Source organism: Hylobates moloch, unplaced genomic scaffold (genome assembly GCF_009828535.3).
Source record: "Hylobates moloch isolate HMO894 unplaced genomic scaffold, HMol_V3 SCAFFOLD_11, whole genome shotgun sequence".
Lineage (NCBI taxonomy): Eukaryota > Metazoa > Chordata > Mammalia > Primates > Hylobatidae > Hylobates > Hylobates moloch.
Genome location: NW_026652286.1, coordinates 39,145,748 through 39,164,095, shown reverse-complemented (window position 1 = coordinate 39,164,095; position 18,348 = coordinate 39,145,748). Strand labels below are relative to the sequence as shown.

General features: G+C 46.3%; 1 protein-coding gene across 1 annotated transcript in view; it reads right to left on the bottom strand.

The window, feature by feature from the left end:
• Positions 1-18,348, bottom strand: part of LOC116476134 (tripartite motif-containing protein 66-like) — a 43,974-nt gene that overhangs the window by 5,626 nt on the left and 20,000 nt on the right. Inside the window, exons 5-10 of the mRNA XM_032165858.2 lie at positions 7,579-7,682; positions 5,524-5,671; positions 4,209-4,341; positions 3,763-3,879; positions 2,261-2,375; positions 1,555-1,701 (exon numbers count right to left, since the gene is read on the bottom strand). Coding sequence (XP_032021749.2) covers positions 1,555-1,701; positions 2,261-2,375; positions 3,763-3,879; positions 4,209-4,341; positions 5,524-5,671; positions 7,579-7,682 — 764 coding nt within the window. The remainder of the gene's footprint in view (positions 1-1,554; positions 1,702-2,260; positions 2,376-3,762; positions 3,880-4,208; positions 4,342-5,523; positions 5,672-7,578; positions 7,683-18,348) is intronic.

Genomic DNA, 18,348 nt, shown 5'->3' with positions numbered 1-18,348 from the left:
CCAGCTTCCTGTCATTTACAGTAATGATATCACTAGTGTCCTAATTCCCTCCCCATCGCCAACTCCTACTCTTAGGTAATCCAGCCATACCAAAGCCATGTTATCTGGGGCCACTTCAGTGATTATTAATTTCAGCAGCACCCCTCAGCCCTTTCTCTTGTCACTTCTTTTCTTGTCATCTTTCTCTTCCACTGCACTCAATGACTATTTAAAATCTTTACTTTGGTGCTACTTACCAATGTTTTAACCCTCTTATTATCACCTCCTATTTCACAGAGAAAAAAAGACACCATAAAGGATAAATTACCCCAACTTGTATCCCTTCTACCCTCAAACTTAACTACAGCATTGTCCCCTTCCTGTCCTCCCATCTCAGACGAAGGGACTGTCCTTGTGTTTAAGGTCAACCAGTTCACTCTATATCCTTCCTCCTGCTTTCTCAGTATACTTACCCCACCACACACTCCTCCTCTCTATGTTCAACCTCTTCTCCCATATACATGTGTGCAAATGTTTTCCAAGCTTAAAAAAAAGTGTCCCCCAACTCTGCCATCTTCTCAGGCTACGTTTTTATTTTTCTTCTTTTCACTTCTGTCTCTACTTCGTCCCTACCCATCCTCAGTCTCCTCATTCTAGCTTTTGACCCTTCTACTTCACTGGAGCTTCTTTCAGAAGATAGCCTGATTCCCAGATCTCGAGGCTGCTCTTCACTATTCGTCTTCTTTCACCCATGCAGCATTGCCAAATGGACCACTTAAAATTGGAAACTGTTCATTTCTGTGCACCACACTCTGTTTTGCTTCTAACCTCTGACCATTGCCTCTCACTCTCCTCCACTCACCATCTTCCTCTGTCTATGCTGAAAATGACGGTATTCCCTGGGTTCCTGACTTTCTCTCTTCTTGCTGCACACACTCTTCCAAGGTGATACCACTGATTTCCTGGTGACTCCTACATCTCCTTCTCTAAAACCAACTTTTCTTCTGACTTCCACACCCATATATTAAAACAGCTTTTTAATAGTAGGTAGCTTGGAGTTGGTTTTGGATGTACTATAGGCACCTTAGATTCAAAGTATTCAAATATAAACCCCATCAACTTCTCTCAAAATTCTTGCTCCCTCTCCTGGGTGCTGCCATCCTCTCAAGCCTAATACTTCAACCTTATCTCCAACTCCTTTTCTCTCAGACTCCCATGTAAACCCCAGTAACTTTCTATGAGATGCCCAGCACACTGCTCATGTCCAGGGTGATGTCTGAATCAATTACCTATGACAAAGAACTACAGACTTTCCAACTGAGCTACCTTTGGGAGGGCAGGACCATTTCAGCACCTGTGTCCTCTCTGCACTATGGGATTTGGTAAAAGATGGTGTTTACTTACTAACCCAAAAGCAGTGATTGAATTTGAAGGATGGATGGAGCTGCTATGTTATTCCTCCTTCCATCCTAAAAAGAAAAGGCACTTCCAAGGACCGCCTCATTGCCCCTATGACAAAGGGGATGCTCTGATAAGCTTCAAGGACAGGCTGAGGAGTTGGGAGATTCCTCTTACCAGCTCTTTGCTGAAAAGAAAAGGGACACTGGTTTTGCTGCAGACAGCCCAGTTGATGAAATTCTGCACATGCTCAAACTGACGGTTGAGAACCATGATGCTCTGTAACTGCTGTTCCAGCTTCCGCTTTCTCTCATTAGTAATCCCCTGGGTACAGAGAGAAGACAGAGTCCTTGATCCTGTTATTGGACTGTAATCCACCTGCTTGGGAAGTCTGGTGGCTTGTGTGTGTCACTGATGGAATCAGATGAGACTACACCCCTGAGAGGATGGCAGGGCAGAGTGTTGCCATGGGATGCTGGCTGATGGAAAAGGGGAGGGGGAGATGGTGGGAGATTTCATAGTACAAATATGGAATGGGTAATAAATGAAAGAGGAAATGAATAAATGTCTACATCTCTTGGGCATAAATTGGTGAAGAAGGTGGTTCGTTTCATGACTTTCTCTTCCAGGACTATAACCCTGAGCAGTTAAGGATGGAAGCTGCCTAAGAGACATAGCATCAAAAATCAGTTTGAACTGATTTTCTAGCCCTTCATGAGCCACCCTCCCAAAATTAGGCTGACATTTTAAAATACAGGGAGCAGCACAGAGCTATGGAAGCTGCATATTTGAATTATAGCCTAGGCTTCCCTAGGTCCTGGGACTAGCTTGATATGTGGATGGTTTCTGAACCCATCCATCTGATCCGTCTGTCTATACATACCTCTAATTCCTCTATTAGCCCATTGGCCTGTTTGTTCAGCTCATTCATCAGAACCATCTTGGCCATTTTGATCTGGTTTTCCACCTTCCTATGCTGATGCTTCACTTCAAAAATCCTGTAAACACAGTGGGACAAACCATGGTAAGCTTTCCTCATGGACTATATGAAGACCAAGAGACGGCAAACATAAGAACCAGCTTGGAGGCTGCCTACTGAGATCAGGGCCTAGCAGACACCAAATACAAAAAAAAAAAAGACAGCCTTTCTCCACCACCCCACCTTTTGTACAACCGAGCCTCACTTGATCAAAATTCAGCTCGGTTTTCTCTAGTTAAACCTCAAGTCTACACCAAGGTCAACCCAGTAGCCCACCAGTTGACATAACATTAGAGGTAGGACCAAAAGAGAAAGTATGGGAATGATTTACTGTAATTTGTTGTCTTTAAAAGGAGGATGCTCCAATAAATGTCGCCATGAGGTAAAAAGAGGCAGAAAGCATACTAGTGGTTTCTGAGGGCCGGGGGGTGTTGGGGGAATGGAGGGTGACTAATAATGTTTATATTATTGGCATAATAACATGTTATATAATAAACATATTATATAATAAATAAACATATTATATAATTATATAATAAACAATAATAAACATATAATAATGTTTATATTAATGTGGCTTCTTTTTGGGGGGATGAAAATATTTTAAACGTAGATAGTAATTATATACAGTTGCACAATTCTGTGAATGTACTAAAGGCCACTGAATTATACATTTAAAAAGAATAATTTTATGATATGTAGATTATATCTCAGTAAAGCTATTTTTAAAAATTTAAAAAGCATGGGCATTGAAGTCACCACAGACCTAGCATCTAAACCCAGTACAGTCACTGGCTAGTTGTGTGATCTCAGATACGTTACCTAACCTCTGTGAACCTCAGTCTCCTCATCAGTAAAATGGAGATAATCCCTAACTGAAAGAGTGGCAAGAACTGAACAAAATAATGCATATACGATACCCAACCCAGTGCCTGACACATGAGGTGCTCTCAGCACCTACCACTTCCTCTTCCTATGTAAAATACCAATGATTTCATGTGACTTGTAGATTTATAGAGAACACACAGGGAAAGGGGTGATAAGGCACAGATTGCCCCTGGTTTGTTCCACCCTCATAATAAGCAGCACTCTCTTCCCTAGTGTCTGCTTGGTACCCTTGTTCTCAAGCACCGACTTCTGGCTAGTTCATAAGGCATATGCTTTCACCCAGACTCACTCTGATCATCCTGACCTAGCTTGGTCTCAGCCACCAAGTGATGACTTAATGACCCCTCCCTGGTCCTGAGACCTCTAAGGCCAAGACATATGCCTTCTAGGACATATGCCCACATCTGCTTAACCACAGTTCCTCTTCAAAGGCACTACAACTGACGGCCTGGTGTTGGAACCCCGGGTGTGCGGGAACAGGGCATTTCCAGCACTGGCAAGGCACTAGCCTGTGCTACCTGTCCTCAATTTGCTTTGCAGATGTCTGTAGACTGGATTTCTTATGTGCCACCTGTGTAGTCACACTTTCCAGAAGCATCCTCTGGTTTTGCAAAACTTCTTCAACATGTCTGCACCTAGGGGATGAGGCAGAGAAAACGCTGAGAAGGGCTGAGTCCTACTTTGAGCATGCCAACCAAGCGGGAATCTCCACAGGGAACTGTCTCAGCCAGACCCATGGAAGCTGTGATGACTTCTAGGGAAAGTCTAAGTCACCACAGGCTCTTGGCCCATTAGGCCTTTTCCAGAGAAGTCCTACAACAGGAGCAGAGAAAAACTTCAGCCCAGGGGCTGCAGGTTGGCTTGGGCAGGGAGAAGACTTCGATGCATGGGGAGTCCCAGAGCTCTCACAAGTAAGAAATCCAGAGCCCTCCCCAGCCCATTTCAGGCAGTCTGTCAGCCCCACCTGTGTTCTTTGTGTTCCACCATTAGGCAGCTATGGCAAGTGAGCATATCACATGTCTCACAGAATAGCTTGAGTACTTCCTGTGTGTGTAGAGGACAATACAAGGTGAAGTCTCCGGAACCACCATTCACTCCTGCCAGAGAAGACAGAGAAAGTGGGCTTCTCTTGCTCAGGTAGATAAACCTCTCAGTTAAGCTTTGCTGCACAGCCCTCAGCCTTCAGAGGACACTGCAGAAATACGGAGCTCGGGGGAAGTGATATAAACAGGAGATGACTCTCCGGGGCACAAGGATGATTTTGGGCTGAGCTTGGCTGGATTTGCCCAGTTGTCCAGAAATAGCACACCATCAAGCCCAAGCATTCCACTACCTGCCAGAGGCTGAGGAAGGCGCTTGCTACTACTCCACATAGATCTCCTGCAAAATAATGAATCCTTCACAATTAACCTCAACCTGTTCATTAATCAGGATTCCGTTTTTAATGGAGCTGAAACCAGCTACCCAGCCTTGCCAGGCTCCAGGCTAGATCACATGGATCATGAACTCCGGTTCCTGTGGATTTGACAGATGTAGAACCCCTCTCACAATTCAAGGGCCTTGAGAAAAGACTTTCAAGAAGATTGTCATTTAAAACAGAGGGCGGCCAAGCACAGTGGCTCACGCCTGTAATCCCAGCACTTTCGGAGGCCAAGGCGGGTGGATCACCTGAGGTCAGGGGTTCAAGACCAGCCTGGCCAACACGGCGAAACCCCATCTCTACTAAAAATACAAACATTAGCTGGGTGTGGTGGCGCATACCTGTAATCCCAGCTACTCGGGAGGCTGAAGCAGGAGAATCGCTTGAACCCAGGAGGTGGAGGTTGCAGTGAGCCAAGATCATGCCACTGCACCCCAGCCTGGGTGACAGAGTGAGACTCCATCTCAAAAAAAATAAAATAAAATAAAATAAAACAGATGGTGCTGGATAGACAAACAAGCCCTAATCCAGACTAAGTTAATCAAGTAAATAAATCAGAAGGGTGGCATGATTACTCTACAGGGGAAAGGCAGGGAGCTCACCTAGCTTCCACAATAATTCAACACTTTCCTCCCTATATCATTTCATCCACACTCATCCACCCCCACCCCCAACAGGGAGGGATGAGAGTGAGTCACCCCTTTGACTCTGAAAGAGACTTCCTTTGGGAAAGGCTCTGAGACTGTCCCTACCTTCTCCCCCAGCAAGAAAACAAGATCAGAGAGCTATTCTCCAGGGATCTTAGGGTTCAGCCCTGCTTTAGGGTATGGGAGTGGGTGGGGAGAGGTGGGATTGGTACCTGGAGATCCCTTCTGGGCCCGAGGAAAGAACGAGTCCCCAGGGACAGGGCTGTGTTGGTGTTCCTCTGTGCAAGAGCTGCACAGCCAGCGATTGCAGTAGGTGCAGAGGATATGTGCTGCCCTCTTCTCCTTGCACTCGGAGCAGTTCTGGAAGCAGAGAGTTCTGGAGTTACTGATGTTATCCTCATTTGGTTCTGCCTCCACAAGTGGCAAATGCTCTAAAGACAGGGGTCCTGCAGGCCTATTCCTCCACTAGTTTGAAGTGTAATCTATTCTGCAGAGCTGTCTGGGGGTAACATGCTGGGGCTTGTGGAAGGAAGCATCCTTTGTGACCAAAAGAACAGTGGCTACGTCAGGTATGGTGGCTCACACCTGTAACCTCAGTACTTTGGGAGGCCAAGGCAGGAGGACTGCTTGAGCCCAGGAGTTTCAGACCAGCCTGGGCAACATAGTGAGACCCCATCTCTACAAAAAATACAAAAATTAGCCAGGAGTGGTGGCACATGCCTGTAGTCCCAGTTACTAGGGAGACTGAGGTGGAAGATCGCTTGAGCTCAGGAGGTCAAGGCTGCAGTGAGCCAAGATCGTACTACTACACTCCAGCCTGGGCAACAGAGGAAGACCTGTCTCAAAAAAGGAGGAGGAGGAAGAAGGAAAAGAAGAAGGAAGAAGAAGAAGGAGGAGGAGGAGGAGGAGAGGAGGAGGGGAAGGAGAAGAAGGAAAAGGAGGAAGGGAAGGAGGGAGGGAGGGAGGGAGGAAGAGGAGCAGCAGCAGCAGCAGCTGTCTCAGGGGCTGTTCACACAAGTCCTGTGCTGAAGCTAAGGATACCCAGATGCATAAGCCAAGGATCTGATCTCACGCTATCCACGGCACACAGGATGGTATACATTAACTGAGTAATGCTGTAATAAAAAGGATGCAACATATGCTAAAGAAGCAAAGGAAGCCTTCCTGGAACTCAGTCTAGGAGTGGCTAGGAAAGGTTTTACAACAAGGAAACATTTGAGCTGGATACTGAATGACAAGTAGGTTCACCAGGCAGGTAAGGGAGGAAAATGTTGTAACAGAGGGAAAGCACCGGCAAAAGCAGGAAATTCAATGTGCTTCAGAGAGGAGAAGGCCCACATATGGCAGTACACAGCAAGATGGTCAAATGCAGCCAAGAAAGGGCAAGTACAGACCAGCGTTCAGAGTTGTGCTCCCACACCTGGGCTCTGCCTGATCTGAGGGTACCTAGGCCTCTCCTAGTCCAAATGTTCATTCATTTCGTAAGCAAATATCTTGCCAGGGCTATTATAAAACATCAAGAGAAGGGGAGATTTGGAAAAGTTGGCCAATCTGTGCTTGAATCACAGAGGCCACCAAACTGATGTGAATTCTGAAAGTTCTACTAATTAAACTATGAATTCCTTGAAAGTACAGTATATGGGTCGATCTCCCTAATATCCAGCACAAGGCCTGGCACATGTGAGACATTCAACACAAATCAGACACAGGAACAAGTAAGTAAATTAGTAAATTACTAATTTACTAATTTGCCCTACTGGAAAGATACCCTAGTGGAAAGAGGAACAGAAGGGCTGCCGGCCAATAAGTGATAAAAAATTTAAGAAATTCAGGAAAAAGGTGATAGTTGTTAAATACAGGCAAGATTAATAAACCCATTTAATCCAGGCTGGTACATGAATTTCAACTTAGGATGATAAAAAAAAAACAAAACCCAGTACTGGTATTTTTCAGTAAGAGCTGTAAGAGACAGAAAAATAATTATATAGACAGTAAGCAACTCTTAATATACCTTAACTTACATTCACCTTCTGCTAAAGGGATTGACACAAAAAAAGTCAGTAATTTTCACTTAATGGAAAACCCCCTCATTGTTTCCCCCAACTCATGCATTTTTATTTTCTTCTAGATGGATGGATGGATGATTAGGAAAACTGATGGAGAAGTAACAAATCAGATGGAGTGATGGATGGATAGACAGACTTATGGACAGGGGCCTCACAGATTTCTGAAAAAGATCAGCTGCTTCTTTCCTTGTCCTGACTTACCCTGGCCATCTTGGGTTGCTCAGTAGGAACACAATGCAGAAAAAAATGTTCAGTTACATCCCTGGTAAGATATACTCGTTTACACCCAGGACAGGAGATGAGCTCTGTGCAAGAAAGATAGCAGAGTCAGGGTAACATGGCTGATTATACCTAAGGCCTGGACATAAGACTTTCTAATACACAACACCAAGATACGTGGCAATACTCGTGTCTGCCAAAATGAACTACACTTGATGCCATAGCCTGCATTTAGTATGTGGGTACCCTGAACATGACCATCCCATTGGGGCCTTCCCTACAGACCATCTGGTCTCCTCACATTCTTGTCTTTACCTGGTCCTACCTTCCTCCCTGCCCCATAAACCATGCTACTATAGGCCCAACCCTGCTTTGGTTCTGACAATCAGGTGCCTTCTTGCTGCTCCCATTCCTCATTCCACATCCCTGAGAGCACAGCTCCCATCACTAGCCAAGATCCAGAATCAGTTTAGTCTGGGGCACAGCTCCAGGTCATTAAGGTTACCACGTAGCAGGATGACTTGGAAGATCTCGAAGCTACAGCCTCCAGAAGGCTTTAGTCAGAGAAAGGCAAGGCCTCCCCGCCTGCTCATCTAGGCGGTATTTTTCTCTTAGTACGGCATATACCAGTCCGTCTGCCTCTGAGGCTCAGAGGTCTTTTGGAGGGCTCTCTCCCCATAGTCCATGTTAGATGCATCATATATATATATATATTTTACCTATGAACAGCTTGACCTACAATCTCTCCCCAGAGAAATACATCAGTCTCTAACATATTCTTCAGCATAGTGGGCTTCTGGACTATAAAAGCAGCAAAAGACTCCCACCCTGGAGACCACAGTGATTCTGCCGGCCCACTGCAAGAGCAGTCAACCTACTAGGAACAAGAAAATGAGCCTCTGGAGTAGGGCAAGGTACCTGTGTCCAGGGATGAGGGTGATCTGGAAAGGGGTTGGCTATGGCAGTGAATGCAGCAGTACTGCTAAATCTCCTCTGTCTCATCTCTTCAAACTACGAAAGAATGATATGATGGCAGTTGCTCCAGACTTATAGTCAGACAAATGTAAGTCCAAATACCAGGCTTACCTTGGGCAAAACACTTAATCTCACTTAATTGCTCTGTGCCCCAGTTTCTTCATATGTAAAATAGGGAAAATAAGAGTTGCTGTGCAGATTAAATTAGATAAAACTTCAGAAATCACATGGTCTTCCATGAATGTCAACTTTGGATTCAAAAGATTCCTCAAATCCTATTCACAATAATGCAATAAACTCAATTATCAACTCTCTCTGGTGATGAAAGTTAGTTTGAGTGGTAGATTCAAAAAATGGCCACAAATTCTTCCCCTCCCTGCATCCATACGCTTGCAATCCTACCATCAAAAGGTAAGACTCTCCATGAGCTTCAGGTCAGTGATGAGTTTTTAATTTTTAAAAGAGGTAGGACCCTTCGCCCTTTGAATCTAAGCTCAACTTGTGACTTTCTTTGGCCAACAGAATGCAGCAAAAGTGACAACAAATTCTCCAAGCCTAGACCTCAGTGGCCTTATATAATTCTGCTCTTGTTCTTAGAACTCTAAGAGTGCCACGTGAAAAATCTAACCTGGCATTGAGATTGCTGGAAGATGAGAAATCATGCAGAGAGAGATCTCAGTTGTCTTAGGCATCCCACCTGAGGCCATCATAGACCAGCCAGCCCCAACTAACCCACTAGCTGAACACAGATGCAAGAGTGAACACAGTCATAATTAGCTAAGCCCAGGCCAAACCAGAGGAATTACCCAGAGAATCCCAGCCCAAACAGCCAAACTGTAGAATCATAAAATAAATAAAGTTTAGTTGTTTTAACCACCAAGTTTAGAGGTGGCTTGTTATGCAGTAAAAGCTAACTGATACATCCCAGGAAAATCGAAATCCATAAAATCATGAAAAATAATAGTTTAATACTCCCTCACCCCACCAAAAAAAAAAGAAAAGAAAAACTTTCTGAGTTTTTGCAGAGCCATGGGTGTTAATGACAGGACTGCATCTGGAATGTCCTGCATATTCTCCTGCCTGTCAAGGACAATGGCCAGAGATGGAGAAGGATGCTCTCCACAGGTGACATCATCCAGGGGAATAAGGCTACTGTCCCTCCCTTCCACTTGGCTCACCCTGAGGAGACCTCATCTATCGCAGGACAGAAATGCTGCTCTAATTGTTGAAAACGACTTCCACAAGACTTCCCTGGTACCAGATGCCCAAACATCAGTCATTGTAACATGGCCTCATGAGCAGAATGAAAAAAGAGAAAGAACTGAATAGGTCAAACAAGGCCTCATCACACATCCTCTGCTCCCTTGGCCTTAAAGCCAAAGTCCTCAGCTTGGCATTCAATGCCCCTTGCAAATTGACCTTATCTCCCTCTAATCTCATCTTTAGCTTTGCCTGCCATACAACGTGTTTTTGCCATGCCCAACATCTCTGCTATCTCTTGAATACACCAAACTTTTGCACAACTCTGTGTCTGTGAAAAATGCTGTTTCCTCTTCCTGAAATACTCTTTCTTGCCCCTTTCCTTTTCAGATAAACTCCTATTCATCCTTTCATACCTGTTCAAATGTTCCACCTTTGAGCAGCAGGGTTAATTTCCCCCAGGATGAGTTAATTAGTCCCTCTTCTGGGTTCCCACAGCACCCTGAACATCCTTCCAGTACACAAATATCACATTGCATTTTAAATACCTGTTCGTATGTCTGCACACAAAAATAAACCACAGTTGATATTAAATGATATTACCTGGTTTTTAGTAGACTGAACAATTATAGAGTAAGTCCTCACTTAACATCACTGATAGGTTCTTGGAAATGGCAACTTTAAGTATGACATATAATGAAACCAGTTTTTTTCATCAACGTTGTAACAAAAGCATGTTTACTTAAGGAACTGCTGTACATTGTTTTGCTTAAAATCACAGTTTCTAAGAATCTAGCTGATGATGGTAAATGAGGACTGCATTTCTTTTTTCTTTTTTTTGACATGGAGTCTTGCTCTGTCACCCAGGGTGGACTGCAGTGGCACAATCTCGGCTCACTGCAACCTCTGCCTCCTGGGTTCAAGCAATTATCCTGCCTCAGCCTCCTGAGTAGCTGGGATTACAGGCACCTGCCACTACGCCTGGCAATTTTTGTATTTTTAGTAGAGACAGGGTTTCACCATGTTGGCCAGGCTGATCTCGAACTCCTGACCTCAAGTGATCCACCCACCTCAGCCTCCCAAAGCGCTGGGATTACAGGTGTGAGCCACCGTGCCTGGCAGAGGACTGCATTTTTCGGGAGTTTGTGTGTTCCACGTGTACTCCTTGCATTCACAGCACTGAAAGTAGTAAGAAGCCACCTGGAAGTTTTCTGGAAAAAAAGCCAGTGCAGGTTTATAAGGAAAGCAGAGATGTGGGGCTTGGGAAAAGCTTTTAATTGAAAAATATGAGTTCTAGGCCCAGGGCTGGCAGTATCTAACTATGTAACCTTGGGTAAGTCACCCCCTTTCACTCAACCTTACTTTCTACACCATTACAATGAAGGAATAGGAATGCAGGGGAGTACAAATTATCCAACCCATTTACTCTGCCTACAGCAGCCAGATGTTTTTTTCTTCTGGATGCCAGGCACGGTGGCTCATGCCTGTAATCCCAAATGCCAAGGCGGGAGGATCAGCTGAGGTCAGGAGTTCGAGACCAGCTTGGCCAACATAGCAAAACCCAGTCTCTACTAAAAATACAAAAAATTAGCCAGGGGTGGTGGTAGGCACCCTGTAATCCCAGCCTCAGGAGGCCAAGGCAGGAGAATTGCTTGAAGCTAGGAGGCAGAGCTTGCAGTGAGCCGAGATCATGCCACTGCACTCCAGCCTGGGCGACAGAGTGAGACTCTGTCTTCAAAAAAAAAAAAAAAATTAATTAAAAAAATAAAGAAAGAAAGAAATAAAAAAGAAATATTCTCTTGGGCAAGCTAGGAAGCAACAGAGAGCCAAATGGCACCCTGGCTATCATCCCTGTCAGAAAGTCAGGGAATAAGCTTGTAGTTGAAAGGAAGCCTGGATTTAAGAGATTAGCCCTCTAAGAGGGGCTGTGCAGCAAAGAGCAGAGATGGAGAACCATCACAGTGGTGCAGGTACTGTCCCAGGGAGGCTGCAGGCCCCAGAGTGGACCCAAAGGACATGCACTCCCTTCGTGTCACAACGTCTTTGTCCAGAAATTCTTCTCTTCCCTCACAAGGTCCCTAACCCCATCAAGCTGTGTCAACCTTGACTTTTTCTTATTTTTAAAGAGATTCTCCATCTTTTAATGAGGATATCAAAACAAAGTTTTACTTTAGACAACTGGAATATATCAACTCTTAGAGCTGTGTATAACCAAACATCTACTTAACAATATTTAATATTTAGTTATAAATACATATTTAAATCACATTGCATGTAAAATATTATTTAGATATCATGCTTTTTTCTATTTTATTCAGTTAATTATTATTCAAACGACAGCCCTACTCTCGTATTTCACATACAAGAACACTGATTCTGAGAAAGATAGAGACAGGGCCCCAAGTCCACACGATTATCCCCAGGAGATGTGGGGCTTCTGCCTCCAGAATGAGGAAGTCACAGACACCACAGGTGTTCCTGAGAACTTAGGAGCCTAGGAGAGCAGCTCTGAAAGCGGCGGACATTTAGTCCATCTGTCACAAGTACAAACACTTCTGGTCCTTGAGAGGTGTGGGACAAATTTTCATCTGTACACCACAACTCTCTGAACCAGGCACTTTACATGTGTAAAAAATTCCCCAGGTGAATACAATGTACAACCAAGTTTGAGACCCAGCACCTTAGAGAGAGCATCCCCTTCCCCTGTGGCTGAGCCTGATAGCTGTCTCCTGTATCATGCAGCTGAGAAAGGCAGGCTCACCCCACTTAAAAAGAGACTCTAAGAAGTTAAGAAAGACTCTGAATTCAGCTGTGATGTAGTTCCCCTCTGGCAGAGAAAAGGGCAGATTCCCAACAGACAGGTAGTGACCTGATATCCCTGTACCCGGGGATTGGCACTGAGTTGGGAGCCAGACTCCCAGCTCAACTGCAGGAGCCATGGGCAGGCCTAGAGTGCAGCCTGAGGTTTGGCACAAGGACCACTGCTGGGACCTAGAACATGTGCTAAGCCTAGGACTTAGCAAGGCAGCAAGGAAGTGGGGCCCACACTGGGTAGTCTACCTTTCAGATATGAACAGCAGGGTCAAGGCAACATGGACACCAGGGAGGCAGGGGAGGAGAGAAATCCCAAAGAGGTCTCAGAAAGCTGGTATCGGGTCAGCTTAGGCCACCAAGTGAGGACACATTCATCGCATAAGCCTGAGGCCAACGCTAAGCAATCCTCTGAGGGTTAGGAAGCCTTCATTCCACAGCTCTTGTCCAGGGCTCCAGACAACTTGAAGCTGGGGTCCGAGCTCTGATCCCAACAGAGCAATAGCATCCACTGGAGGAGCCTGATGCTCCTCTGCTAGTTCCAACCCGTAGATCCAAAGCTGGACAGAGCTTCACTGTTCATCCAGCCAATTCCCCACCACACAGATGATGACATGGAGGCCCTGAGACAGGGAGGAGCTTAGCTAAAATCACATGGCCCTTGTATAACATAGGTGATACCATGAACCACTAAGCAGTCCCTGATTACCTCTGTAGCCACAGGTAAGATGCTCTACCTCCCTGTGCCCCTGTCAGACACTAAGCAACGAGAAAAACACTCTAGTTGTATCCTCTGGCAGGCTGGACATCCTCACTAACAGTTCTGCCCTCCCACCCCCAGGCAGCCCCAGTCCACTGAGCACCAGCTAAGGCCCCCACCACACAGCCCCTGAGGGCTTCCTCCAACCCACCACTCAGAGCAGCACCACCTTCATGAAACATGTTGCACCCAATCCCCAAATACCCAGACCCTGCTAGAAAGACAAATTTTTGTCCAAGTCACCCCTAAAGTGACTGCTGCTTCTGCCCCAGCTGCCAGCAGGCTTATCTGTGGCCCTGCTGCTGTGATTAGAGCAACACCTGGGAGAGAAGTCAGAGGAGCGACAGGTGAGATCACCACAGGTCCCAGAGGATGGTGCTTACCAAGCGCCCAGGAACACCCACCCTGCATGCTGCAGCCAGCCACGCTGCAAGGCCTAAGCCTCGGGGAGTGGATACTGGATAGGGTAAAGGGAGCAGCCTGGATCCTCTCCTTTCTCTGATGCATCCTCAGCCAGGGCTGCATTTCTCTAGCTCACCTGAGATACTCCTGCAAGAAAGAGCTTGGTTGACTCCTCCTGTTTCTGTTTATCTCGAAGGCTCTGCAGCAATTTTCCCAAACTGAACAGCAAGAGGGAGACCTCAAAGAGGCGACTCTCTTCCTAGCTGCATCTCCTTCCTAATCCTCTGGGTGCCTTGGAATAGAAGCTCAGAAGGAAGAAAACGACATTTTCAACTTTCAGGAACTAGCTCTGTCGCCCTCTGCACGGCTCGGGAGCCAGCACTCTCAGCCTTTTAGGACTCCATCCAAAAATCCTTCAGCCCTCCATGTTCCCCAAAATGACAGTGCTCATGTGTGGCTGGAACCTGCCCCGATCCGGCAGCTCATTTAAATAGAGCTCATCACAACAACAGTGTTGGTGGTGAAGTGAGTAGCTGCAGGGCCCTGGGGACCCCCTGTTTATACGTAGGAAGAATGATGCAATCTGGGTATCAAAATAGCAATCCAGAATGGAATAACAGGCTCACGCAGCAGCGGTGCCTGCACAGCCAGAGCTCAAGTTGACACATTCTGTCAGCCCCACACTGCTGCAGCACGCAGATGCCAGGCACACACTCTCACCGCATCATTTTAAAAAACAGCAGGAGCCCAAGATATCCCTCCATGCCCCCGGCACTGAAGGAGGGTGTGGGGGTGCCTTCAACAGACATTGAAATCTGTCTCCTACATACTCACCTGCTCCTGCCACTTCACCTGAAGTCCTTATCCTGTGACGTCACAGTCAGTTGCCATAGTGACCAATTGTCCGTCACAAGCAGAGAATTAGGACTTCGGATGGAGAAGACACACATTTATGATGCACAAAGGTCCTGGGAGGTCTCCCTTGGCAGCTAACTCTACCCACCAGGAAGATCCAGTCACACACAAGCAGGGAGGGAAAAAGGGAAGGATGAACAGGGTTGACTGGAGGAGACATTAGGATGGGGCAAAACTACAAGTACAGCATAATTTCAAAAGCACAGAGCAACCAGATGAGGGGGAGTGGCAGGGATGTGCTTGGAAAGACTGGCAGGAGAGTAAGTTCCTGAAGGGACCAGAATGCTAAGCTCAGGAGCTTGACCTTCATCCTAAAATAAAAGGCAGCCCAAAAAGCTTCTGGAGAGTGACTGAGCTGGGCTTTATGATTAACTTGATGGACTGGACACAGGGAGGTCAGGGTAGCTGAGCATTAATGGGACCCTAAATGAGGGTAAAAATGGAAAAAAGCAAAAGAAGACTCATTTCAAAGAGAACTGACAGGACACAAGCAAATTAGGATGTTGGGGCTAGTGGTGGTGTGTGAAGAACAGAAGTCAAGTGGAGGCGCTGTCATGAACAGAGGTAGGTAACAGGAGGAAGAAGAGAGCAGTGGCCAAATCTCATGTTATCTATGCCTTCCTTTCTCTGGCATTCTTGCCCTCTTAATATCAGGCCTCATTCTGCCTTGCCTGGACCAGTGATGCCCAAATCTGGAGAGCTTGTTAGAAATCCTGAATCTACCAAACCCAAATCTCTTGTGTGTGGGTGTGGGACTGGGAATCTGTATTTTTAGCAAGCATCACAAACAATTCTTAGGCATTCAGACCAGCACTGGTTCAAGGCCCAGCAATCAGGAACCAATGGCCTGGACAGCTGCAGTTGTCCAGCAGGTCTTCCTGTATCCAGTCTTGTCTCCTCCAATCGTTCTTCTCATTGGGCCAGCATGAATTTGTTTTTTTCTTGTTTGTCTTTGTTTGTTTTGAGACAGTGTTTCATTCTGTCACCCAGGCTGGAGTGTGGTAGCATGATCATGGCTCACTGCAGCCTCAACCTCCTGGGCTCAAGTGATCCTCCTGCCTTGGCCTCCCAAGCAGCTGGGACTACAGGTGTGCAACCAGCTAATTTATTTTTTATTTTCTATTTTTTGTAGAGACAGGGCCTTACTATGTTGCCCAGGCTGGTCTTGAACTCCTGACCTCAGGATATGTGACCATATTCCACTGATCAAAAACCTTCAATGGCTCCCCACTGTCCACAGAATAGCTTAATCAAGATCCTTCACAATTTGGCCCTAAATTTCCTTTCTGAATGGAATCCCCACTTCTCTCCTTCAAGCATCCCATACTCCAGCCAAAATTAACTCCCTCCTGTTTCTAATATTTGCCTTCCCCTCCCCTCCATGTGCCTCATCTTAACACTATTCCCTACCTGGAAGTCCCTTGCACATTTTTCTGACTCTGCCTGGTTCCTGCACAGCTATTCCTACTTGGTGTCACCTACAGATTGAAACCACCCAATTTCCCCAGACAGAACCTAAAACAGGGGTCAGAAAACCATAGACTGCCTGTTCTTGTAAATAAAGAATACAGTAATGCCCATTCATTTCCATATTGTCTATGGCTGCCTTCTGCTTTTCTGCTACAGTGGTAGAGCTGAGTAGTTATAACAGAGACTGTATGACCCACAAAGCCTAAAATATTTACTATCTAGCCTTGTGCAGAAAGTTTATGCCATCTGGCCTAAAGCAACAGCTCCTTAAATTGTGCTAGCCTCACCCTTTGGGGTTTAATTCTGATTACGGGGATTTTGCTTGTTCCAAGCCCACATCCATCTTTGTGAACTCTAGTTCTGTTAAGTGGGTCACATCTGAGCTGGACCTGCAAGTTTGTGTAGGATGTTTCAAGCAAGAAAAGGCATTTCAGGAGGAAGGAACATCATAAATGGAGAATTATAGATATGAAAGTGTGAGGTCTCTTTGGAAAGTCTTGTAAGGCTAGAACATACAGAGAAATGACAGGAGATAAGGCTATAACATTAGTTTGGGACCAGATTAAGAAAAGACTTGGAGGCCATGCTAAGTGTCTGTTCTAAACTGCAAGCAACTGGAAGCCTTTACGTAGCTAGAAGTGCAGTCCCGGAGTCAGAGGGCGTGATCAGGGTCAAAGCTAGAGGATTTGGAAGCATAATCACAGTGGCAATAAGTGAAGTGAGGTCAGGAAAAATATCACTGTAGGAAAGAATAGGGAATAAACTGAGGTCAGGCAGATATCCAGGGACTGTGAGGAAGAGCCAGACAGCCGGCCTGAGCCAAGAGTCAGAATCTGGCTATGAAAGCCAGGTGACTGGCTGGGGCTGGAGATGGATGCATGATCCACGGCCTTCAGAGCCCATGCTCCTAGGAACCACCTGGCTGTGAAACAGGCTTTCTGTGCCAAAAAAGTACCCACCGTATAATGCAAAAAGTACAGGTAGGATGAGTCTGGGCTCATTTCATTTGATAGATCCTCAATGACCAAGGTAGCACCTCTGTCTCTTTTCATCCCAAATCTTAAAAGTCAATCCAAAAACTGATGCACTGACACACTCCATGCAAAGCCACTGATCCCTTTTCCAGCTGGGCCTGGAGACAGAGAGTCAGTTGGGGAACCAAGGGCAGCATCCTATTCTGTGTCTGTAGTTTCTACTGGCCCTCAAGCCCAGGAAAGCCCTGGACTGTCAGGCAAGGGAGCTGGATATTTTTCCTGGCTCTGCAAGTGACCAATTATGTGGTTTTCAGCAGGATCCTAGCCCTTCCTGGACTCCTGATGCTTCATCTATGCAGGAGGGGTTGGAGATTAAGGGCCTTCGCTGCCTTCTGGCCTCCACAGCACTCAACCCTAACTGCTCCCCCTTAAATCAGAAAGTTCCAGCAGACAAGAGGCTCCTCAAAGATCCCATCCATCAATCACAGCCATCTCGAGCTCCCTCCCTCAGCAAATCTGTTCTAGCTATAGCCTTCCAAGCAGCACTGGCAGCACAAGCACCTCCCCCAAAACACAGCCTGCCTCCTTTCCATTATCGGGGGAATTGCTCTCCCAGTAATGGGTCCTGTTCTGGGGTGCCAGTGCTACTCCCAGGGCCCTAGAGAGCCAATTAAGGCGAGGAAACTGTTCATGAACTAAAAAGCCACTCCACTGATAGGGCTCCGGGCTCCAGCTTCCGCACCTGCTGCACACCCAGCTCAGCAGCCTGCCCTTCACCTGGGAGACTTGAGTCACTGCCCACAACAGACCTCCCAAGGCTGGACACACTGCAGCACCTGGAATGAGCAAAGAGTAGTCACCCACCTCCCAGGCTCCTATAGCTGATATCTCACCCCTGGCCTCCCATTCCCACCCAAGACCATTAGAGCCCCTCCAGCTGAGCTGCTCATTAAGATAAGTGTCATTTCCCTCTCTGACTCTAAGGTTGTAGCATCTTGCATCAGTTCCCTCTCTTTGGATATTCCTAAAGTCCCAAGGCCTGCCCACTGAGGGACCATGATTGCTCCTCCTTTCAGCATTAGTAGTGTTCGGGGGATGCTGTCACCCTTCACTAGCTTCAAGAAGCATGGGGCTATGGTAGTTATTTGGTGTTCTTAAATCTCATTAAGTCTAGCCCTGAAAGCCAGAAAGGGCCTAGGATTGCCCAGTCAATTAGTGCTAGTGTCCAGGTGAGCTCTAGGGCCT